This window comes from Liolophura sinensis, chromosome 10, assembly GCF_032854445.1.
Source record: "Liolophura sinensis isolate JHLJ2023 chromosome 10, CUHK_Ljap_v2, whole genome shotgun sequence".
NCBI classification, from domain to species: Eukaryota; Metazoa; Mollusca; class Polyplacophora; order Chitonida; family Chitonidae; genus Liolophura; species Liolophura sinensis.
The window spans coordinates 26,751,973-26,778,196 of NC_088304.1; the positions used below are offsets into that span (position 1 = coordinate 26,751,973).

The 26,224-nt window shown below is 40.4% G+C and overlaps 1 protein-coding gene across 1 annotated transcript in view; it reads left to right on the top strand.

The window, feature by feature from the left end:
• Positions 1–26,224, top strand: part of LOC135477045 (protein hobbit-like) — a 116,162-nt gene that overhangs the window by 58,392 nt on the left and 31,546 nt on the right. Inside the window, exons 36-54 of the mRNA XM_064757196.1 lie at positions 585–840; positions 1,496–1,551; positions 3,042–3,105; positions 3,771–3,944; positions 4,690–4,851; positions 6,878–6,956; positions 8,364–8,530; positions 9,278–9,451; positions 10,184–10,300; positions 10,925–11,017; positions 12,884–12,949; positions 15,592–15,689; positions 16,425–16,508; positions 16,880–16,972; positions 18,156–18,214; positions 18,689–18,803; positions 20,229–20,325; positions 21,815–21,902; positions 22,357–22,485. Coding sequence (XP_064613266.1) covers positions 585–840; positions 1,496–1,551; positions 3,042–3,105; positions 3,771–3,944; positions 4,690–4,851; positions 6,878–6,956; positions 8,364–8,530; positions 9,278–9,451; positions 10,184–10,300; positions 10,925–11,017; positions 12,884–12,949; positions 15,592–15,689; positions 16,425–16,508; positions 16,880–16,972; positions 18,156–18,214; positions 18,689–18,803; positions 20,229–20,325; positions 21,815–21,902; positions 22,357–22,485 — 2,171 coding nt within the window. The remainder of the gene's footprint in view (positions 1–584; positions 841–1,495; positions 1,552–3,041; positions 3,106–3,770; positions 3,945–4,689; positions 4,852–6,877; positions 6,957–8,363; positions 8,531–9,277; positions 9,452–10,183; positions 10,301–10,924; positions 11,018–12,883; positions 12,950–15,591; positions 15,690–16,424; positions 16,509–16,879; positions 16,973–18,155; positions 18,215–18,688; positions 18,804–20,228; positions 20,326–21,814; positions 21,903–22,356; positions 22,486–26,224) is intronic.

Genomic DNA, 26,224 nt, shown 5'->3' on the forward strand with positions numbered 1-26,224 from the left:
GACATGAGGTGTCTGTGAGCCTCCATGGCCCAGTTGGTTAGCACGCTAAGTGCGGCGCAATGACCCAGGAGCCTCTCACCAATTCAGTCGCTGTGAGTTCAAGTCCAGCTCATGCTGGCTTCCTCTCTGGCCGTACATGGGAAGGTCTGCCAGCAATCTGCAGATGGTCGTGGGCTTCCCCTGGGCTCAGCCCGCTTTTCTCCCACCATCATACTCGTCATATAAGTGAAATAGTCTTGTGTACAGTGTAAAACACCAATCAGATAAATACATAAAACTAATAACATGAGATGTAGGCTAAAACAGAAAGCCTTTATTTGGATAGCAGAAAGCAGTTCAATAACCATGCCACATGTTATCATCTTGTCAGCTTGAGCTCTATTTTCTGCGTGATAGGTTTCATATAAAACTACTCTTGAAACAGTATATTTTCATTTAAATACCTCCTTGTGCAGTCTATAACTGTATTTATATAATTTCATTTATTTATATTTACACATATTTCATACATATTTGAGACTGCTCTTTCATTTTGTCCAGGGGAACTCCATTTAATCCTCAATTTAAACTTTTTTTTTTACCAGACATGTCACCCTGTCTATGAATTTCCCACAATTCAGCATCTGTTATTGGATGTCTTTTGCCCATCAACATGGCGCGGAGCTCTTGGCTGAGTCCTTCACGCTACAGTCAGACTATGAGCTGAGTCTGGTGCCCATTGACGACGGACTAAAACACCGACATCAGGCAATGTGGAGCATTCGCAAGCTGAACTGTGAACTGTCAGAGGCAACCGTGTGGCTCTGCAGTTCTCACAGTGAAAGCGAGGAAGAGGTTGAGGTGCGTGGTTAGGGACGGATTTCCATTAAGACACAACTTACATGTACAGTGGCAACCATATGTGGCCATGTGGTTTAAAGTTGGGCGTGTATTGCACAGTCGGAAAAGATTTTGTTTGATTTTTGTTAACAGAATTATTTTTCATCCAGTGTTTGTAACATTTACATTTTCGAAAAACCAAAAAAAAAAAAAGTAAAATTTGCAAAAATTTTTAATTTTGAGAGATTAGTACTATGGCTTCATTTTAAGCTGCTAGGATTTGCTTGACTTTTCCGCAGAGTTCGTCTAATATTGTCACAGCTGATGTTATATGCAATGGATAGTACCTTGCTTTTACATGTTCTTGTTATGTTTTTTCCCCACACATATCCTCATAGTGAGGCAGGGTCTCTCTGTCAGTCTTGCATTGGTGTCTGATCACAAATTCTTTAAAATGTTGTCTGAGGTTGATAAAATTTTGTCACCTTTATATAGCAGGTTTGAAAACCAGTTACGTAAATAAGTTGTGTAAATTTCCGTTTCCTTTATACTGATTGGTAGTTAATTTCTGTGTATTAACTTTTTCAAATATTGTTTGACGCCGATAAAATGTTGTTTGCAGTTTCGTTTTTTAAGCATGGGATGTAAATTCTCAGAATTGTTTGTTTTGTTTCAGCTGAATGTCTCCATGCGAAAGCCCGTAGACCGAAGTTTCTTCATCAGCATAGCCAGGTGAGTTTGAAAGACACATGTATGATTCTCACAGTAAACTATAGGATAGCCGTAGGCATCATAGGTTGTGTGGGGGAGCATCATAGGTTGTGTGGGGGAGCATCATAGGTTGTGTCGGGGAACATCATAGGTTGTGTGGGGGAGCATCATAGGTTGTGTGGGGGAGCATCATAGGTTGTGTGAGGGAGCATCATAGGTTGTGTGGGGGAGCATCATAGGTTGTGTGAGGGAGCATCATAGGTTGTGTGGGGGAGCATCATAGGTTGTGTGGGGGAGCATCATAGGTTGTGTGGGGGAGCATCATAGGTTGTGTGGGGGAGCATCATAGGTTGTGTGGGGGAGCATCATAGGTTGTGTGGGGGAGCATCATAGGTTGTGTGAGGGAGCATCATAGGTTGTGTGGGGGAGCATCATAGGTTGTGTGGGGGAGCACCATAGGTTGTGTGAGGGAGCATCATAGGTTGTGTGGGGGAGCATCATAGGTTGTGTGGGGGAGCATCATAGGTTGTGTGGGGGAGCATCATAGGTTGTGTGGGGGAGCATCATAGGTTGTGTGGGGGAGCATCATAGGTTGTGTGGGGGAGCATCATAGGGTGTGTGGGGGAGCATCATAGGTTGTGTGAGGGAGCATCATAGGTTGTGTGGGGGAGCATCATAGGTTGTGTGGGGGAGCATCATAGGTTGTGTGGGGGAGCATCATAGGTTGTGTGAGGGAGCATCATAGGTTGTGTGAGGGAGCACCATAGGTTGTGTGGGGGAGCATCATAGGTTGTGTGGGGGAGCATCATAGGTTGTGTGGGGGAGCATCATAGGTTGTGGCGGGGAACATCATAGGTTGTGTGGGGGAGCATCATAGGTTGTGTGGGGGAGCATCATAGGTTGTGTGGGGGAGCATCATAGGTTGTGTGAGGGAGCATCATAGGTTGTGTGGGGGAGCATCATAGGTTGTGTCGGGGAACATCATAGGTTGTGTGGGGGAGCATCATAGGTTGTGTGAGGGAGCATCATAGGTTGTGTGGGGGAGCATCATAGGTTGTGTGAGGGAGCATCATAGGTTGTGTGGGGGAGCATCATGGGTTGTGTGAGGGAGCATCATAGGTTGTGTGGGGGAGTGGGTTGTACATGTAGCTGATTGATTATCTATCAGCTGCTCAGACACAGAAGGCAAGGTTCAAACCTGACCTATATAGGGCAGGGAGTTTTGAGATTTCTCTGCTTTTATTGTTCGTTGTGCCAAGATGACATTATTCAAGGCATTTGCCGATGCTCATATGGCTGTTTCGGCAGTGTGAGATCTTTAGACCGCTTGACCTTTACCGATATGGTGTACATATCTGTAGGAATGTTCACCAGTAAGTGGTCCAAGGTCAGTGGTTTTCTTCACGCATAATGCTGATTGTATAAGTGAAAAATCCTCCCTGACTGCGATAATCACTAGTGGAATAAATAGATATTTAATAACACAGTATTGTTTCTCTTTGCTGAGGCAGGGTGTCTTATCACCGGGCCGATGAATCTGAGCAGGAGATGGCCGCAGACAAAGGATATGATCAGGTGAGCCATTCTCAGAGGCCAGCTCATCTGTCTTAGGAATATTCTTTTATGCTATATACATGTATGTCGGAAAAAATTTTTTGTCAGACATTATGGTGGCATGTGTAAGTGGAAGTGCCTCGTGTGGGAGGCTCAGCATTGAAGTTATCTCCCCTTAACCTGGACCAGGAAAAATTTTTTGAATGGTCTCTTGACAATAGCCCACTTTATAACTATGATCTTATGGGTGGTATTTGGCTTCTTTTTCACGATGTGGTATTTTGTTACTGACTTTAACCTCCCCTGAATTCCTTGGCTAGTAAACTTCAGGGTGATCAGTGAAGTGCCAATGAAATAAAATAGAAATTTAACTGTAACACAAAATTATCTCTTGTGATTTCCTATATTGTCATATAGCTGAAGTGTTCTCCTAGATTTTAATCAGTAGTTCTTCAACACTTGGTTTCAAAGTTAAAGGACAATCTTGAAGATGGAGGAAACACCAGTCAAATAAAATAATAAAATCAATGTTGAATGTGTTTCAGTATGCCATGCAGAAATGTTTTCATTTTAACTTCATAGAGGAAGTTTTAACCTTGACCTTAAAGATTTTGTTATAACCTTGATCTTGCCAATGATATTTAGGCCTTGACCATGCTTGTAATCTATCAACCTTGACCTTGCAGTTTATGCCGACTCATCGTGTTCAGATTTATGACATGAGGGGAGCCTGGATCAAGAGCAACCGTAACGTCCTTTTCGGCTTGTTTGATGCATTCACAAAGGCAAAGTCATTGAAAAGGAACCTTTCCTCAGATGCTCTGAAAGGGTTCAAAGTGGACAGCAGTCAACAAAGCATGGTACATGTAGAATGGATGTCCAGTACATCAATATTAGATGTGGGCAGTCTGCAGTTTCTACCACCAATAAAACTGATGAGCATGGAATAAGTGATTCATTATGACAGTATGGCATTAAAGAAAATCTGTGGCATGATCCAACCCAGGTTTGATCCCAGGTCTCCCAGCTTTGATTTATTTATTTATTTATTTGATAGATGTTTTACGCCTTACTCAAGAATGTTTCACGAGGGCGGCCAGCATTATGGTGGGTGGAAATTGAGCAGAACCTGGAGGAAACACACGAACGTCTGCAGGTTGCTGGAAGACCTTCCCACGTACAACCCAGCTTTGAGGCCAACACTTTATCCTCAGTGATTGGTCAGCCATCACAGTAATATTGCTAGACATCACTTAAACCACTTCATGACATCAACAGGTCTCATATGTGCACATGTACCCATGGGAACTGTGTCTGATCATCACAGCTATAATGTATGCCATAAAGCCTTCAAGTTTCCATTTTTTGTGGGAGACCTGTTGGCTGATATGACATGTCATGCAGATGAGTAGGTATTGTAATCTCTGAGGTCGGCGGCTGTAACTGGTGTTATCTCGAATACCTTGCAATGACAATAAGCTTACTGAAACTACTTTCTGAATAGCATCAAACAATCTGATTGATATTTAAGTTTGCTGCAAATTTTTTGTTACTGAATTAAGCCGAATCAGTGTGATTATCAATGCTTTGAACTGTCTGTTACAGAAAAGTCGAGCTTCCTCCACAGCCAGTAACCCATCCAATGATGTGTCTCCGTCTGCAGCCACGCCCAGCCCTCTGACCCGCCTACAGACAAGCCATGCTCTTTCCATGTTGCACAGACTTGTAGCGGAGACAGACAGCAAGTCTGTGGCCTTCACAGAAGAGGTACAGGATTATCTCCTAATGCATCAGTCTGGTATATAAGTACATTCTAGTTTGAAAGTATGATTTTTCCTCATTTTGTAGCCCTCATGAAAATATATATTATAAATATATATTATGTACGTAGAGAATATTTCAAATGTAAGCTCTGCCTCATCGTAGTCAAATTTCGCTGTGCAGTATTTGTGTATCATTTACTTATACCTTTAATACATAGACATTATCAGTACACTGTGCTGATTCGCATCGTCATATTGCTAGAGTTCTCTGTGGTTGCTTTTCCGTATGGAGCGAGCCCACAATCCATTTATCATATACCTCCTATAAAAGCTATTTTGAGACAATAAAATCCAAGTATGTACTTCGTGTTGCTTTTTGCATAGCATCTGGTAACGTGATATCCTGCACGACACTCCCAAACCATTACGCGGACATGAAGTTCGTTTTAAAAATAACGTACTTCAGTAGTTCACAACTGAAGTTTATATGAAAAAAAAAACAAAGAGAGAAAAAAAAATAAGACAAACACATAGTCGGGTGAAGCATCCTGAGTGTGTAACTGTGCTTTTAAAAACATTTTTTTATCAAGATGGTCAATTTTTGAGAAACCCAAGATCTAAACTTCATCTGGATTGCAACTGGCCAGTGGCGTCAAGTGGTACATTTCTATTTGAAATAGAGTATAGCCCAGATTTGTATGCGCCCCCCACCCCCCCCCCCCCCTCCCAAAAAATGGACCTACTTTTACAAGTGAACATATAACTTCAATAATTCACAAAATTAGTGAGTTGCACGCCATTGTGGATGACAGAAAGTCTTTCAAAACTTCTGAAGTTTCTGCTATCGGAATTCTGCTGTTGGCAGAAATTCAAGTGAAATGTGCAGTTTGAGAAGGATGCTCCCTGCAGTTGTGCTTGTGTAAGTGTTATGGTTCACATCGTGTGTGAAATTTTGTAAAAAAAAAAAAAGCATGATTATACCATGGAGAAGTACTGGATGGGAGACATGAGTCCATTTCCTTGGGTGTACTGGGTTGGTAGGACCAGGGCTACGCTTGAGGTGAAAGGCTACGTGCGACTGGTGCATTTGACTCATTTTTTTTTTTGTTGCATACCGGTACTGTGAGAAGCAACAGCATAATTGTTGATGCTTGCAACATTTTTGTGACCGGTGAGTTGCTCTACCAGCATGAAGGAGTCGGGTACACGCAGTTTTACTAGCATTAGGCTATGGTTCGTTAAAGGGCCAGTTCTCGTAGTTGATGCCGAGGTAAAATGGCAATAAGACTTAATGTGCAGATGATTTGAATGGTATATCTGGTTTGAAATGACACCTGTATGCGCCTTGGAATGGAATCGCAAACAATTATTATAAAGATTTTGCCTTTGATAATGGCATGCAGACAGTGTAGAAAACTTTTTCTGCAGTTTTAAGGAAATGCCATGCGCACGTAAGTAAGTCAGCACTGCATGGAAATTCCCGTTTAAAAAGACAGGTCTTTCTCAGCCAAAGGTCACCCAGTGTGAAGGTAGTTTGGCGCGTGTGAATGTTCAGTGGATGTCGATATGGAAATCAGTGGATACCAATATGGAAAAAGTACTGGTTGGGTTTGTGTCGTGCACTTAGCAGACAGAGGTATATGATCAAGAATTTTATACAGAGGCTTTTCTCTGAATGATATGTAGGCCTGTGCAGGCTCAGTTGGTTAAAGTGCTGTTTTCACCACATCTAACTGCCTCACAGGCTCAAAGCATAGTGTGTCTAGCTCATCTGTAGCTTTAAGCCAGGGGATGTGTTATAGACCTACCCAGGGGATTGGGGATATGTGTTTGTGTATGGATAACTCAGATGTTCCGAGTCATTTTTAGACAACAAGTTAATAAATTTTTGAAATCAAGGCTTAGAAAATGTCTTGGGTATGATTGAATAAATAAATGAAACTTTAATTAATTTAATTAGTTTAATTTAAGTTTAATTAATATATTAACACCGTTATTAGTATTGATTAATGCTCTTTATCCTACTCTAGCCCTCAGGCTCTAACATGGAACAGTTACATGGAGTAGCAGCTTGTCAGACTGACTCTGTCATTGGTAAAGACTGGCACAGTAAGTAGATCATGGCAAAGCATTTGTATTAACTGTTAAAAATTAAAAAAGTGAAACCTGTTACAGTTAATGCCTCAAAATCAGTTCCAGTACCAGCGTTGACATTACTGTTAAATTTCTGAGATCACAAAAATCTTTTGTCACTGACACAGTTGACATGCACATAACACCTTGTTTTACTGTTGCTGAGATTCACACATATGTAGCAGGTTGTCCCTGTGTTACTTTTACAGTTGAGATCCACATACCCCTTTGTCTCTGAATTATTATTACAGTTGAGGCCCCCATAACGCTTTGTCCCTGTGTTACTTTTACAGTTGAGATCCACATACCCCTTTGTCCCTGAATTATTATTACAGTTGAGGCCCCCATAACGCTTTGTCCCTGTGTTACTTTTACAGTTGAGATCCACATACCCCTTTGTCTCTGAATTATTATTACAGTTGAGGCCCCCATAACACTTTGTCCCTGTGTTACTTTTACAGTTGAGATCCACATACCCCTTTGTCTCTGAATTATTATTACAGTTGAGGCCCCCATAACACTTTGTCCCTGTGTTACTTTTACAGTTGAGATCCACATACCCCTTTGTCTCTGAATTATTATTACAGTTGAGGCCCCCATAACACTTTGTCCCTGTGTTACTTTTACAGTTGAGCTCCACATACCCCTTTGTCTCTGAATTATTATTACAGTTGAGGCCCCCATAACACTTTGTCCCTGTGTTACTATTACAGTTGAGATCCACATAACCCTTTGTCTCTGAATTATTATTACAGTTGAGGCCCCCATAACACTTTGTCCCTGTGTTACTTTTACAGTTGAGATCCACATACCCCTTTGTCTCTGAATTATTATTACAGTTGAGGCCCCCATAACACTTTGTCCCTGTGTTACTTTTACAGTTGAGATCCACATTTCCCCTTGTCTCTGAATTATTATCACAGTTGAGGCCCCCATAACGCTTTGTCCCTGTGTTACTTTTACAGTTGAGATCCACATACCCCTTTGTCTCTGAATTATTATCACAGTTGAGGCCCCCATAATGCTTTGTCCCTGTGTTACTTTTACAGTTGAGATCCACACACCCCTTTGTCTCTGAATTATTATCACAGTTGAGGCCCCCATAATGCTTTGTCCCTGTGTTACTTTTACAGTTGAGATCCACATAACCCTTTGTCTCTGAATTATTATTACAGTTGAGGCCCCCATAATGCTTTGTACCTGTGTTACTGCTACAGTTGAGATCCACATAACACTTTGTGCCTGTGTTGCAGTTAAAGTTGAGATCCACATAACACTTTGTGCCTGCATTACTTACAGCTGAGAGCCACATAACACTTTGTCTCTGTGTTACTGTTACATTTGAGAACCACATAACACTTTGTCTGTGTGTTACTGTTACAGTTGAGATCCACAACAGCCAGGTGGTACTGAAGGGTGTGGAGACACCAGGGTATGTGATTGTAAGCATGGCATGTGGTCAGATCCTTTCCTGCACCCATCAGCCCATCTGGAGGAAGGGACAGCTCCGCAGCAAGAAGACCTGGGTGGGATCTGTCGACTGTATGCAGGTAGGCACTTCAAATCAGCCTGCTTTACAAGGTAAAGACCTGCAAACAAGATGAAATTAGGCTTTCTTTGAAATAAACCTGACATTTGAAACTGATATTTTTCTGAACAAACTTCAAAGTCCCTGTAAAATATCTGTAGAACTCTCTGAATCAGGAAAACAAGTGTTTCTATCTTACACAGTGATTCCTCTACAGCTATTACCACCCTATTTGGGGGCTCTCCGTGGCTCAATTGGTTAGCGTGCTAACGCAGCGTAATGACCCAAAAGCCTCTCACCAGTGCGGTCGCTGTGAGTTCAAGTCCAGCTCTTGCTGGCGTCCTCTCCAGCTGTACGTTGGAAGGCCTCGGTTGACATCCTGCGGATGGTCATGGGTTTCCCTTCGGCTCTGCCTGGTTTCCTCCCACCATAATGCTGGCAGCGGTCGTATAAGTGAAATATTCTTGAGTACGGCGTAAAATGCCAATCAAATAAATAAATACTACCCTGTTTCTTCTAATTTTTAGGACACCTGGTTGGCTCCTTTAATTTGGTATACATGTGACTGTAGCCTGAATATTGAGTTTCTTTTGTCTCACATGGTTAGAATGAACAGTATACTCATATCTTGACCTTTCCAAAAAGCTAGAAAAGAAATAAATGTAATATTCTGCTTCCAGCAGTACTAATATCTGTCCCAAAAATTAGAAGAATTAGGGTAGTAAAATTTAGGAGAGATCCAACCCAAATGTATCCTTGTCTTCCCCAGTACTATGCCACAGTGGATCCTGGTCATGAGTTTTCCAACAACAACATGTCATGGTTGTCCATGGAGAATGTAGAGGACCGCTCAGAGCAGGACCTGGAGGGCGTGCCCGAGATGGTGGGGAGTGGCCTGAGTGTAGGGGGCGTGGTCAGCAGTACCGTGGGGGCAACAGGGGAAGTAAGTGTTAATGGAAGAGGTCCACATTAATACTTGTACATGTGCTGAGAAGAAGATTTCTGCTAAATCATGGTAGCTATGTCTACAGCAAGGAATGAATTGATCAGAATTCTAGCTTACCTTTTATATATATATATATATATAGATATAGATATATATATATATATAATATATATATTCTCTTTCATTTATTACACCAAATTATCACATTAGTGTAGCTGTGAAGTAGAAAACACATCCAAGAAGTTAAGTTGTTGCATTTGTTTTATATCTGAATATTATTTTGACAGCACTGACTTTGTAAGTAGAAAATCTGGCTCCAACCCCAGGGTCAGTATTAGCCTTACATTTTATGATTGGTATAATCACCGCCTCTGTAGATTCCCCTCTTCTCACTTTTTGTGGGTGTTGGTTACAATATTAAAGTGGTATTTGTGGAGGCTAATGTTTGTTGAAGATTACTTGTCTTCCATGATTATGCCCTGCATATCTGCTCATCACATGTTGGAAAAGTTTGTCTGTAACTTGCCAAAGGTCAGTGGTTTATCCCGGGCACTTCGATGTCCTCCTTCCACAAAACTGACCGCCATTCTACGAGTGGAAAATTCTTGAGTATGACATTAAATAACAATGAAATAAATAAATGAATCCCCTGACAACAAACTGATAAACAATTCAAATTCAACATGCCACCATTGTGACTGAGCAGTCTGTATCCCATCTTAATTACAGGACACGACAGACACAGGAATTCAGCTACAGAGGGTCATCTCCAGGTGTAAAGCACAGTTTTTCTACGCCAGTTACGGAGAAGTCAACCCTATGTCAATTCCTAATGTGCCCCTACCAGTAAGTTTCCAGGGAAATTTTGAATTGACTTATCTTGCTATCTTGGACAGGTGTGTTGAAGGATTTGCTCTAAATTCATCACACACCTAAGACCTTAAAACTGAAAGTTGTAACTGCCTCGCTTGGTGTTCAGCGTGAAGGGGATAGTGCAACGACTGGTTGACCCGATTCAGTGTAATGGCTTGGGCAAGGTGGCTTACTTGCCTTCGGTACGTCGTCTCAGTGAAGCAGCACTAGATAAAAGAGCGGTGGAAATCCGTCCTGCAACAAGGAGGTATATAACATGCACTCTAAGGATTCCTTCATCATCATATGCCTGAAAACTTGTATGACGGTAAACCCCAAGCACTCACTTACTCCGAATTCATCATGGTTTTATTAATTTTTCTTGCATCTGTTGAACACAGCAGCAGTCTGGAAATTTGCAAAGGAATAAAAATATGCTGTCACTAAGAACAAACTCAAAATTTCACAAAATTTGCATCCAAATAATGGATTAATCATTTAATTTTTTTTGAAAAAGATGAATCCATAAGGCAAACGTAAAAAAAGTGAGTCCAACTTATTATCTGAATATGTCATGACTGTAAAATCTTTCTGAAGAAACTGTGCTTTTCATTTCAGCCATCTGAAGACTCAGATGTGATGATGGAGAGAGAAGAAGGGGTAGACACCTTCACATTACTGCACCATGATCTCAACATATCCTCTAACCCGGTAAGCTTGTTACACCATGATCTCAACACATCCTCTAACCCAGTAAGCTTGTTACACCATGATCTCAACATATCCTCTAACCCGGTAAGCTTGTTACACCATGATCTCAACATATCCACTAACCCAGTAAGCTAGTTACACCATGATCTGAACATATCCACTAACCCAGTAAGCTAGTTACACCATGATCTGAACATATCCACTAACCCGGTAAGATAGTTACACCATGATCTCATCCTCTAACCCAGTAAGCTAGTTACACCATGATCTCAACATATCCTCTTACCCGGTAAGCTAGTTACACCATGATCTCAACATATCCTCTAACCCGGTAAGCTACGGTGTAGTCAGTGTAGTTACACCATGATCTCAACATATCCTCATACCCTCATGATCTCAACATTACATCAAATCTGGTAAGCTTGTTACTCCATGATCTCAACATATCCACTAACCCAGTAAGCTAGTTACACCATGATCTCAACATATCCACTAACCCAGTAAGCTAGTTACTCCATGATCTCAACATATCCACTAACCCAGTAAGCTAGTTACACCATGATCTCAACATATCCTCTAACTCAGGAAGTTTGTTACACCATGATCTCAACATATCCTCTAACTCAGGAAGCTTGTTACACCATGATTTCAACATATCCTCTAACCCGGTAAGCTACTTACACGATGATGTCAACATGTCCACAAACCCAGTAAGCTTGTTCTGTTTGTTCTGATCTCAACATATCCTCATAATTCTCTAACCCAGTTCTGTAAGCTTGTTGTACTATGATTTCAACATATCCTCTAACCCGGTAAGCTTGTCACACCATGATCTTGACATATTCTTTAACCTGGTACTGTTAGCTTGTTGTACCATTTCATCATATCCTCTAACCCAGTATTGTAAGCTTGTCACATTATGGTCTCATGATATCCTCTATCCCAGTACTGTAAGCTTGTCACATTATGGTCTCATGATATCCTCTAACCCAGTACTGTAAGCTTGTCACATTATGGTCTCATGATATCCTCTATCCCAGTACTGTAAGCTTGTCACATTATGGTCTCATGATATCCTCTATCCCAGTGCTATAAGCTTGTCACACAAGGGTTTCGTGATATCCTCTAACCCAGTATTATAAACTTGTCACACAAGGTTTTCATGATATCCTCTAACCCAGTACTGTAAGCTTGTCACAAGGGTTTCATGTTATCCTCTAACCCAGTGCTATAAGCTTGTCACACAAGGGTTTCATGATATCCTCTAACCCAGTACTATAAGCTTGTCACACAAGGGTTTCATGATATCCTCTAACCCAGTACTGTAAGCTTGTCACACAAGGTTTTCATGATATCCTCTAACCCAGTACTGTAAGCTTGTCACACAAGGGTTTCATGATATCCTCTAACCCAGTACTGTAAGCTTGTCACACAAGGTTTTCATGATATCCTCTAACCCAGTACTATAAGCTTGTCACACAAGGGTTTCATGATATCCTCTAACCCAGTACTATAAGCTTGTCACACAAGGTTTTAATGATATCCTGTAACCCAGAACTGTAAGCTTGTCACACCATAGTCTCATCATTTCCTCTATCCCAGTACTGTAAGCTTGTCACACAAGGGTTTCATCATATCCTCTAACCTGGTACTGTGAGCTTGTCACACCATAGTCTCATCATTTCCACTAACCCAGTACTGTAAGCTTGTCACATTATGGTCTCATCATATCCTCTAACCCAGCACTATAAGCTTGTCACACAAGGGTTTCACCCTATCCTCTAACCCAGTACTGTAAGCTTCTCACACAATGTGTTGCGAATGTATAAACACTGTGATTATACAAGTCATTGCTTTCTTCTGCAGATGCAATACAAGATGATACTGGACATAGTCAATAATCTTCTGCTGTATGTGGAGCCCAAACAAAAGGTAAGATAAGAGATCAGAAACCTGTTTTTGTGCAGCAGATGCAGAGCTTTATTCATAATTTTATGTCATGGTCATCAGTAATGTGAAGACATTCACTCCAGTGGTACAGTAGTGTGCACATAGTTGTGTGTATTGTTTTGTGTAAGTTGTGTGTACTGTTTTTTGTGAGGTGTGTGTACTGTTTTGTGTAAAGTGTGTGTACTGTTTTATGTAAGATGTGTACTGTTTTGTGTAAGGTGTGTGTACTGTTTTGTGTAAGGTGTGTGTATTGTTTTGTGTAAGGTATGTGTACTGTTTTGTGTAAGGTGTGCGTACTGTTTTGTGTAAGGTGTGTGTATTGTTTTGTGTAAGGTATGTGTACTGTTTTGTGTAAGGTGTGCGTACTGTTTTGTGTAAGGTGTGTCTACTGTTTTGTGTAAGGTGTGTGCACTATTTTGTGTAAGGTGTGTGTACTGTTTTGTATAAGGTGTGTGTACTGTTTTGTGTAAGGTGTGTGCACTGTTTTGTGTAAGTTGTGTGGTTTGCTTTGTGTAAGGTGTGTGTACTGTTTTGTGTAAGGTGTGTGTACTGTTTTGTGTAAGGTGTGTGTAGTTTTTGTGTAAGGTGTGTGTAGTTTTTGTGTAAGGTGTGTGCACTGTTTTGTGTAAGGTGTGTGTACTGTTTTGTGTAAGGTGTGTGTAGTTTTTGTGTAAGGTGTGTGTAGTTTTTGTGTAAGGTGTGTGCACTATTTTGTGTAAGGTGTGTGTACTGTTTTGTATAAGGTGTGTGTACTGTTTTGTGTAAGGTGTGTGTACTGTTTTGTGTAAGGTGTGTGTAGTTTTTGTGTAAGGTGTGTGTACTGTTTTGTGTAAGGTGTGTGTACTGTTTTGTGTAAGGTGTGTGCACTGTTTTGTGTAAGGTGTGTGTACTGTTTTGTGTAAGGTGTGTGTACTGTTTTGTGTAAGGTGTGTGCACTGTTTTGTGTAAGGTGTGTGTACTGTTTTGTGTAAGGTGTGTGTACTGTTTTGTGTAAGGTGTGTGCACTATTTTGTGTAAGGTGTGTGTACTGTTTTGTATAAGGTGTGTGTACTGTTTTGTGTAAGGTGTGTGTACTGTTTTGTGTAAGGTGTGTGTAGTTTTTGTGTAAGGTGTGTGTACTGTTTTGTGTAAGGTGTGTGTACTGTTTTGTGTAAGGTGTGTGCACTGTTTTGTGTAAGGTGTGTGCACTGTTTTGTGTAAGGTGTGTGCACTGTTTTGTGTAAGGAGTGTGTACTGTTTTGTGTAAGGTGTGTGCACTGTTTTGTGTAAGGTGTGTGTACTGTTTTGTGTAAGGTGTGTGTACTGTTTTGTGTAAGGTGTGTGTACTGTTTTGTGTAAGGTGTGTGCACTGTTTTGTGTAAGGTGTGTGTAGTTTTTGTGTAAGGTGTGTGTACTGTTTTGTGTAAGGTGTGTGTACTGTTTTGTGTAAGGTGTGTGCACTGTTTTGTGTAAGGTGTGTGTACTGTTTTGTGTAAGGTGTGTGTACTGTTTTGTGTAAGGTGTGTGCACTGTTTTGTGTAAGGTGTGTGTACTGTTTTGTGTAAGGTGTGTGTACTGTTTTGTGTAAGGTGTGTGCACTGTTTTGTGTAAGGTGTGTGCACTGTTTTGTATAAGGTGTGTGTACTGTTTTGTGTAAGGTGTGTGTACTGTTTTGTGTAAGGTGTGTGTACTGTTTTGTGTAAGGTGTGTGCACTGTTTTGTGTAAGGTGTGTGCACTGTTTTGTGTAAGGTGTGTGCACTGTTTTGTGTAAGGAGTGTGTACTGTTTTGTGTAAGGTGTGTGCACTGTTTTGTGTAAGGAGTGTGTACTGTTTTGTGTAAGGTGTGTGCACTGTTTTGTGTAAGGTGTGTGCACTGTTTTGTGTAAGGTGTGTGCACTGTTTTGTGTAAGGTGTGTGCACTGTTTTGTGTAAGGAGTGTGTACTGTTTTGTGTAAGGTGTGTGCACTGTTTTGTGTAAGGAGTGTGTACTGTTTTGTGTAAGGTGTGTGCACTGTTTTGTGTAAGGTGTGTGTACTGTTTTGTGTAAGGTGTGTGTACTGTTTTGTGTAAGGTGTGTGTACTGTTTTGTGTAAGGTGTGTGTACTGTTTTGTGTAAGGTGTGTGTACTGTTTTGTGTAAGGTGTGTGTACTGTTTTGTGTAAGGTGTGTGTACTGTTTTGTGTAAGGTGTGTGTACTGTTTTGTGTAAGGTGTGTGCACTGTTTTGTGTAAGGTGTGTGCACTGTTTTGTGTAAGGTGTGTGCACTGTGGTCTAACATCTGTTAAATTTATAGACATTATGGTATCCTTTAAAAAAGTCTTTATCTGCAAAACAAGTAAGTTTATGAAATTCAGAGAAAAATCATCTACTAGATGTTGGATATTTATTGTACATGCTCCCAAGGAGATGTCAGATATTCAATATGTACATGTAACTGATACAATGTGGCATTTGCTAAGATGCCTGGACACAAAAGGTTTTCGTTCAGGCTGTTTAAAGCTTTCCATATGCTGAAAAAGGATGTCGATGATGAATCAGCTAGTCCCATTTGGAATGGGACATTTTCAGATTTTTCTCTTGATTTCTGTGCAGAGAGGGCATTTTCTGTGTTTTTCAGACATGCTTGTTTTGTTTCTTGCTACAGGAAGCTGGTGAAAAACTTCAGAGTCTGAAATTCCAGGTGTTGTTAGCAAGAGAGGATGATCAGAAAACACCTATATTACTACTCCAAGAGAGAGTCAGGTATTAAAACTAGCTGACCAATCAGAACACAGATCTGTATGGCCTAAACCCTCAACAAGTTTGACCACTGGCATACGTGTAGTGCATGTTTTAACATATTGAAGGAATTTGGACAGGTTATCGCATGATTTCTTTGAAGATCATATATGAGCCGCTACAATATACTCTGAAGTCTTTATTCTGTGTTGAATAATTTTGCTTTTTATGAATCCCTGAAACTGGCCAGTCCAGTGAAATTTTGTCTCCAAAATCAAATTAGAAATGTGATTAAATGGCCCTGGAAGTTGCTCATTCTTATAGGTTGAGGAATTAGGGATCATGTAAAACAACACATTTTACATTTTGAAATCTGGTGAAATAGAATCAAATTTATTGAGGATTAAGAGTAAGAACAGACAGTACACCAGATCTTGCTGGTTTGACCGCAGCTTCTTGATGGTACACTCCAGGCAGTCTGATTTCTTAGCGCTCCCCCCTCCCCCCATCTACTCCTGTAATAGCTGACTGCAACAGCATAAATTTAAAACTCTTGTATACAGCGTAAAGTACCAATCAAATAAGTATATAAATGGAACCCTTGAATAGCATTGAAATGAATAAATCGATATTTAAATGCAGTAAATTTGAATGATGATTTATGGAGTTATCCCCCTTTCATTGCACGGATTGTGATGAGAATTAAGTTCTCCATGAAGCACTTTAATATTTGAGTGGCTTTTTTTTTTGCTGTAACAGAGAACATGTGCAGAGGTTCCGCAGACTGGAGAAGAACCTGTACAGTGTCCAGAAGGCCATGGATGAGAATCCAGGCAATCATACGTATGTACATCAATGTTCATTTTTCCTATTATCCTGACTGCCATTATGTAAATCGATATTATGGTTTGGTTTTTATATATAGATGATGATTTCTTTCAATGATAAATTTTATTTCGCATGTTAGATATCACTTTTGTGTGACATTTTCATATTTCTTGCCTGGAGGCGGTGATGATAATAGAAAAGTATCTTGCTCCCAATCTGAGCTAAATGCTATAATTCCAAAATACTAGTCTAGTCAACTTTAAGTAAATAAGATAAACACCTTGTTGTGAATGTTAAAATCGACAACCCACAAATGACTAGTTATTTAATTATTACTTACTCAACGGATGTTTTTGTTTTCAAATTTTGTTTTTTTTTTCTGGCAGTTTGAATGAGGAGATAGAGAATCTGGAGACAGCTCTGTATGAATGTAAGGCTCAGATGAACGTCCTCAATGAGGAGCTGACAACCAGGATCAGGTAAGTCAGGGGTCAGTCTAGATGGACTCAGTGTGCTAGTTAACCCCTGACCTTCAACTGTCCTTTACACTAAGTGTCCTAGATTTACAATTCTGACTTTCATTACATCACTGAGTCCATCACACTAAATATGCTAGTTTAAATTTCTGACCTTCAGCTGTCCTTCACACTTAGTTTGCTAGTTTTAAACTTCTGACATTCATCGCAACACTGTGTCCATCACATTAAGTGTGCTAGTGTAAAATTCTGACCTTGAACTGTCCTTCACACTAAGATGTGCTAGATTCACCATTCTGACATTTATGACACCTCTGAGTCCATCACAACACTGAGTTCATCACATTTATTGTGCTGGTTTAAAATTTTGACCTTGAACTGTCCTTCACACAAAGTGTGCTGGTTTAAAATTTTGACCTTCAACTGTCCTTTTAGACTAAAATGTGCTAGTTGCACAATTCTGACATTTATGACACCTCTGAGTCCATCACAACACTGAGTTCTTCACATTTATTGTGCTGGTTTAAAATTCTGACCTTCAACTGTCCTTCACACTAAGTGTGCTGGTTTAAAATTCTGACCTTCAACTGTCCTTCACACTAAGTGTGCTAGTTTTAAAATTCAGACATTTATGACACCTCTGAGTCCATCACAACACTGAGTCCATCACATTAAGTGTGCTAGTTTAAAATTCTGACCTTCAACTGTCCCTTCACACTAAGTGTGCCCATTTAAAATTCTGACCTTTAATTGTCCTTCACACTAAGTGTGCTAGTTTTAAAATTCGTACATTTATGACACCTCTGAGTCCATCACATTAAGTGTGCTAGTTTAAAATTCTGACCTTCAACTGTCCTTCACACTAAGTGTGCTGGTTTAAAATTCTGACCTTCAATTGTCCTTCACACTAAGTGTGCTCATTTAAAATTCTGACCTTCAGCTGTTCTTTACACTAAGTGTGCTAGTTTTAAAATTCTGGCATTCATGACACCACTGAGTCCATGACAACACTGAGTCCATCACATTTATTGTGCTGGTTTAAAATTCTGACATTTTTACCCATTCTATGCCGGGGTTATTACGAACTTGCTGGAGTAGTACATGGTCTCCCCTGAACCCTCATGACATCTGGCAAACACCTTAAAGGTATACTCATATATATGTAGAAATCAATTTAATTTTTCAGTTGTTTTAAAGATAGTCAGCTCCAGGTGAAGGCCAAACCCAGCGCTGCTGAAGGAACATGTAAGTGATGAACACGGGTGTTTTTCTCATGTTATCAAGGTAGTGGATTATTTTCCCTGTTATTTAGTATCATTTATTTCAATAATGTGTTTGTTTTCGTGTTGGACTTTGTACTTTGTACATTAGTATAAATGTGAATCAAATCCTTTTTACATATGTACAAAATACAAAATCCTATGTATATACAGTAAGAAAAAGTCATTGTTTGCTACATATATCAGCATATATGTATTCTGCAAATTCAAACTGTATATTTCAAACATTTTACTGTAAGTATAACAGGTGCAGAAGGAAATACTAAAAAAGAATAATATTTAAATTAATATTTATCTGTTAAGTTGTCTTTCACCCGCAAATGATGTGTACAACTACATGTACATTTTGAGGACATTATAAGGAGACGTAAATGTATTTCTTCAAAATTTTCTTGCATTGTTTGTTTTGTAACTTTTTTTTTTTACCTGTGACATACAGCGGAGGAGAGCCAAGTGACACGTAGGAATGAGGTGTGTTTCAAGTTTGCTAAGTGGAGGTTAACACAGACCGATGGCCAGTTGGGTATCGCAGACCTGAGTCTCAGGAACTTTGTGTGAGTCTGCTATTTTAGTTTACATTGTGTTACATTGTGTTACAGTGTAAATTTAGGAATGAACACTTTGATCAATCTAGGTATAGGAAATTACATAAAACACTGAATCTGAACAAAACATTCAAGAAGTAAATCAGTAGTTAAAAAGGGGCCTCCGTGGCTCAGTCGGTTAGCGCGCTAGCGCAGCGTAATGACCCAGGAGCCTCTCACCAATGCGGTCGCTGTGAGTTCAAGTCCAGCTCATGCTGGCTTCCTCTCCGGCCGTAAGTGGGAAGGTCTGCCAGCAACTTGCGGATGGTCATGGGTTTCCCCCGGGCTGTGCCCGGTTTCCACCCACCATAATGCTGGCTGCCGGTCGTATAAGTGAAATATTCTTGAGTGAGGCGTAAAACACCAATCAAAAAAAAAAAAAAAAGTAGTTAAAAAATTGAACCGGTTATATACCCAGCTGAACTCTGTTGAACATGTTGAAGTCAGTTTGGTGAGTGTCACAACCTCAGGTATCGGTTGATACGTCTGGTTGACAGGATGAAGTGTTTTGTGTAGATACAGCGTACTTCTGCACGTAGCCCAACCCCGTTCCCCCGAGCCACGAAGCGGGGACTCCATGGCCTAGTGGTTAGTTTGCCAGCACAGCAAAATGACTCAGTAGCCTCTCACCAATGCGTTCGGTATGAGTTCAAGTCTAGCTCATGTTTACTTCCTGTCAGTGTCTGGTGGTACATGGGAAGATCTGCCAACAATTTCTGGATGGTTGTGGGTTTCCCCAATCTCTGCCCTGTTTCCTCCCACCATAATGCTTGCCGCCTTGTACAAGTGAAATACTCTTGAGTACCCTATTTCTTTTAAGATTTGGCACACCTGACTTGCCCATTTTAGCCAATACATATGTAATTGTAGCTGGAATATTGAGTTTCTCTTTTCTCACATGGCTTGACGATCTGTTGAACAACATACCGATATCTGTACTCTTCCAAAAGTCTGGTAAAGAAATGTAATGTTCTACTTTCAACACTACTTATAACTGTCCCAAATTTTAGAAGAATTAGGGTACAGGCTAAAACACCGATAAATAATAATCAATTGGGCGAGGACTTTTCCAGGAATGAACATTATCTGCACATGTTTCCGAAGTCTGATGACTGCCCCTGGGGGGACCACCCATAAACCAGATGATAATTGTATATCAGTGAAATAAACTTTAAAATGCACAGGTCTGCTAACGACCTAGGGGTGGTCGTGGGTTTCCCTCTGGTTCTGCCCTATTTCTCCCCGCTGCAATGCTGGCCAATGTCGTATAACTCAAATATACTGATAAAATACCAATCAGATAAAAAGATCAATAAAAATGCCCAGAAAGACTATATAATGGGATGCTTAACTTATTTGGAAGATTTTGTTTAATAACCGGCTTTCTGTGACCAGGTACACAAAGGTGAATCGTGACAATGACAGTTGGAGCCATCAGTTAGAGCTGGGCTGGGTGAAGATGGCCAACCTCCTGCCCAACACCATATACAAGGTATGTAACTGACAACACCATATAACAAGGTATTTAACTGATGACACCATATGCAAGGTATGTAACTGACACCACCATATACAAGGTATGTAACTGACAACACCATATGCAAGGTATGTAACTGAAAACACCATATACAAGGTATATAACTGACAACACCTTATACAAGGTATGTAACTGATGACACCATATACAAGGTATGTAACTGACAACACCATATACAAGGTATGTAACTGAGGACACCATATACAAGGTATGCCACTGACGACCCCATATACAAGGTAAGTAACTGACAACACCATTTACAAGGTATGTAACTGATGACACCATATGCAAGGTATGTAACTGAAAACACCATATACAAGGATACAAGGTATGTAACTGAGGACACCATATACAAGGTATGTAACTGACAACACCATATACAGGGTATGTAACTGCCCAACTCTGACAACACCATGTACATGTACAAGGTATGTAACTGACGACACCATATACAAGGTAAGTAACTGACAACACCATTTACAAGGTATGTAACTGATGACACCATATGCAAGGTATGTAACTGAAAACACGATACACAAGGGTACAAGGTATGTAACTGAGGACACCATATACAAGGTAAGTAACTGACAACACCATATACAGGGTATGTAACTGCCCAACTCTGACAACACCATGTACAAGATCTGTAACTGACGACACCATATACAAAGTATGTGACTGAAAACACCATATACAAGGTATGTAACTGACAACAACATATACAAGGTATGTAACTGACAACACCATATAAATGGTAAGTAACTGACGACACCATATACAAGTAGTGTAACTGATAACACCATATACAAGGTATGTAACTGCCTGACTCAATATACAAGGTTATACAAACCCAATTCAAGCATTTGACATTTGAAAGAGCAACAATCGGAACATTTATACCCATTTTTAATTTTATTTTTGAGAGACAGAACTACATTGGTTGGAGCGGCCAGTTTCAGGCCTTCACAGAATGTTGTCAGTCAACACAGAGTAATGCCTTCAGATTATGCTTGAAAAAACACCTTGTAAACATGCGAAAATGTTAAAGAATTATAGTAGGTGAGCATTTGGCAAAATCTTGTGATCAATTCATCTTAAAAAGTAATTAAAACTGTCAAATTTGGTGCACATTTTCTTACCAATATTGAGTCGTCCTGTTCTGATGATAGTTTTATTGCCACTGATAACGTTGCTTTGTTTATCCACTAGTCTCAGCCCTGACATTGATCATTAAACTGGGTGTGCTGCTTCTGTTTAGTGTGGCTGAATTCATTTTTAGTTTGATAACTTACCCCGAATTTCCAGCAATATTTTGACCTTGTTACGTGAGAAATAACAATTTTAAAGAGGTTTGAAATTTTGACTTAAAGCCCAGATCGCTGTGTGCCCCAGGGCCAGATGTTAAAAAAGGGCACTTAGTCTTTATCTGACTGTTGTGTTTTAGGATGTGTTAGTTCCCCTGGACCCCCTAATGAAGGACGGAGAGAACAGACACCTGACCTTACGAATACTCTGCAGTGAGAGGCCACCGGGTAAGAGTTTTTGTTTGAATTATTTCTTATTAGCAAAACTTAAGTGTTGATATTAAAAGTGTCATTTTAAGGCCTTTACGTGCTTCTGAATGTTCATTTTGCAACCTTAAATGGATGGGTTTTTCAAGGACATATAAGATGTGGGTTCAAATCAGCCTTTGGACCAGCAGTTTTTTACTCCCATGCTCTCACTCTTGTTTTGGGCGAGACTCGTGTTGGCCATTAATGCAGTTTAGCATTCATTGAAAACCACCTGTAAGTTGATATCCACTAATCTGTGTAAGTCACATGAGGGGAAAGTGTGTCAGTCACTGGACAACTGTCAGTGGTTTTACTCCAGGCACTCCATTTTCCGATAAACCATTGAAACCATAACCATATAAAGTGAAAAATTCAGGAGTGAGTTTTGAACCAACGATCATATAAATCATTGAAATGACTTTGTGATTTGCAGTGGGTGGGATCGCAGTGAAGGAGCATTTTGAGGTGAATGTTGTACCCATGCAGATTCAGCTGACGTACGAGTTCTTCAAAACAATGATGGGTTTCTTCTTCCCCGGCAAGGAGATAGACACAGACGACGGTGAGTACAGTGTCACAAAAGAGGGATGAACGTGTGGACAGCTGTCAAGTTTTACCTCTCTGTCAACTTTGGGGGAAAAAAGGCTACTGTCATGTACACTGCACAGTGTACAGGTAAAGCATGCTGAAGGATGGGACATCAGCAATTGTTAACTTGAGATAAGTGATGTTGAACAATGGGATATCAGGAATTGTTAACTTGAGAAAAGGGATGTTGAACAATGGGATATCAGGAATTGTTAACTTGAGAAAAGTGATGTTGAACAATGGGATATCAGGAATTGTTAACTTGAGAAAAGTGATGTTGAGAGAGTGTGAAGCTTGACAATTCCTGATACCCCTTCCCCCAGAATACACTTTATGTTTTATCATACGAAAAAAACAATGTCCTTGTGCTCAGCTGGTACTTTAAATCACTGAATTTGTACTTTGATAGCAGTGCTAGCCATCGTTTGGTTCTCCACATTACAAATAAACTAATAAAAATAAATCTATAAATGTCATAGAAGCACAAAAAGGGAGATAACTGCAGCAGAATAACTGCACAAGATCACTGGGTGTTAGCACAAGATCACTGGGTGTTAGCACAAGAGCGTTAGTTGACCGTTGCTTGAGCACATAATTGTATTGACCAACGCAAACCAAGATTTATCTGTAGGTATATATTTACATTCCCTCACTATTCATTCCTCTTTCAACTGTGGATCAAAGCTGTGATACCATATCATAGCAAGGTTGAACATTTGTCTTCCTTATATGGGACATTGTATAAAACAGTTGCCCCAGATCTTAGAGATGTAGCAATTGGATGGTACATCATGGTTTTAGGGGATTTTCTTTTTCTGTATATTTTTTATTTTTTTTTATGAGATCTTTTGGATCTCTTCACTTTGACAAGACACCAGTAACCATAAATCTGTGAATGTCATCAAATTCAGTCTTCATGCAGTGACGTTGTATTGTGTTCTTTTATCTTTTTTTACCTAATTCTGTTCAAGCCATCATGCTAAGGAGCATGTCATTTGCTACTATTTGAGCATTTACCGGAACAGTTAGGATAAAACCCTTTCTGAGGTAAAATGACAAGGGGCTGTACTTCTCCCTTTACTTGTAAACATTTGCAAGTTATCATATTGTCATCACTGCTCTGGTATTACTCTCTATGCTGTATGTCTATCACACTGTCGTCACTTCTCTGGTATTACTCTCTATGCTGTATGTCTATCACACTGTCGTCACTTCTCTGGTATTACGCTCTATGCTGTATGTCTATCACACTGTCATCACTGCTCTGGTATTACTCTCTATGCTGTATGTCTATCACACTGTCGTCACTGCTCTGGTATTACGCTCTATGCTGTACCTCTATCACACTGTCATCACTGCTCTGGTATTACTCTCTATGCTGTATGTCTATCACACTGTCGTCTCTGCTCTGGTTTTACTCTCTATGCTGTATGTCTATCACACTGTCGTCACTTCTCTGGTATTACGCTCTATGCTGTACCTCTATCACACTGTCGTCTCTGCTCTGGTTTTACTCTCTATGCTCTATGTCTATCACACTGTCATCACTGCTCTGGTATTACGCTCTATGCTGTACCTCTATCACACTGTGGTCTCTGCTCTGGTTTTACTCTCTATGCTGTATGTCTATCATACTGTCGTCACTTCTCTGGTATTACGCTGTATGCTGTACCTCTATCACACTGTCATCACTGCTCTGGTATTACTCTCTATGCTGTATGTCTATCACACTGTCGTCTCTGCTCTGGTTTTACTCTCTATGCTGTATGTCTATCATACTGTCATCACTGCTCTGGTCTTACTCTCTATGCTGTACGTCTCACACTGTCATGGCTGCTCTGGCATTACTCTCTATGCTGTACCTCTATCACACTGTCGTCACTGCTCTGGTATTACGCTCTATGCTGTACCTCTATCACACTGTCGTCTCTGCTCTGGTATTACTCTCTATGCTGTACCTCTATCACACTGTCGTCTCTGCTCTGGTTTTACTCTCTATGCTGTACCTCTATCACACTGTCGTCTCTGCTCTGGTATTACTCTCTATGCTGTACCTCTATCACACTGTCATCGCTACTCTGATCTTACTCTCTATGCTGTACGTCTCACACTGTCATGGCTGCTCTGGTATTACTCTCTATGCTGTATGTCTATCACACTGTCGTCACTTCTCTGGTATTACTCTCTATGCTGTACCTCTATCACACTGTCGTCTCTGCTCTGGTTTTACTCTCTATGCTGTATGTCTGTCACACTGTCGTCACTGCTCTGGTATTACGCTCTATGCTGTACCTCTATCACACTGTCGTCACTTCTCTGGTATTACTCTCTATGCTGTACCTCTATCACACTGTCGTCTCTGCTCTGGTTTTACTCTCTATGCTGTATGTCTATCATACTGTCATCACTGCTCTGGTATTACGCTCTATGCTGTACCTCTATCACACTGTCGTCTCTGCTCTGGTATTACTCTCTATGCTGTATGTCTATCATACTGTCGTCACTGCTCTGGTATTACTCTCTATGCTGTACCTCTATCACACTGTCATCACTGCTCTGGTATTACTCTCTATGCTGTATGTCTATCACACTGTCGTCACTGCTCTGGTTTACTCTGTATGCTATATGTCTATCATACTGTCGTCACTTCTCTGGTATTATGCTCTATGCTGTACCTCTATCACACTGTCATCACTGCTCTGGTATTACTCTCTATGCTGTATGTCTATCATACTGTTGTCACTGCTCTGATTTACTCTCTATGCTGTATGTCTATCACACTGTCGTCACTTCTCTGGTATTACGCTCTATGCTGTACCTCTATCACACTGTCGTCTCTGCTCTGATATTACACTCTATGCTGTACCTCTGTCACACTGTCATCACTGCTCTGGTATTACGCTCTATGCTGTACCTCTATCACACTGTCGTCTCTGCTCTGGTATTACTCTCTATGCTGTATGTCTATCATACTGTCATCACTTCTCTGGTATTACGCTCTATGCTGTACCTCTATCACACTGTCATCACTGCTCTGGTATTACTCTCTATGCTGTATGTCTATCACACTGTCGTCTCTGCTCTGGTTTTACTCTCTATGCTGTATGTCTATCACACTGTCGTCACTTCTCTGGTATTACTCTCTATGCTGTATGTCTATCATACTGTCTTCACTTCTCTGGTATTACGCTCTATGCTGTACCTCTATCACACTGTCATCACTGCTCTGGTATTACTCTCTATGCTGTATGTCTATCATACTGTCGTCACTGCTCTGGTTTACTCTCTATGCTGTATGTCTATCATACTGTCATCACTTCTCTGGTATTACTCTCTATGTTGTACCTCTATCACACTGTCATCACTGCTCTGGTATTACGCTCTATGCTGTACCTCTATCACACTGTCGTCACTTCTCTGGTATTACTCTCTATGTTGTACCTCTATCACACTGTCGTCTCTGCTCTGGTTTTACTCTCTATGCTGTATGTCTATCATACTGTCGTCACTTCTCTGGTATTACGCTCTATGCTGTACCTCTATCACACTGTCATCACTGCTCTGGTATAACGCTCTATGCTGTACCTCTATCACACTGTCATCACTGCTCTGGTTTACTCTCTATGCTGTATGTCTATCACACTGTCATCACTTCTCTGGTATTACGCTGTATGCTGTACCTCTATCACACTGTCGTCTCTGCTCTGGTTTTA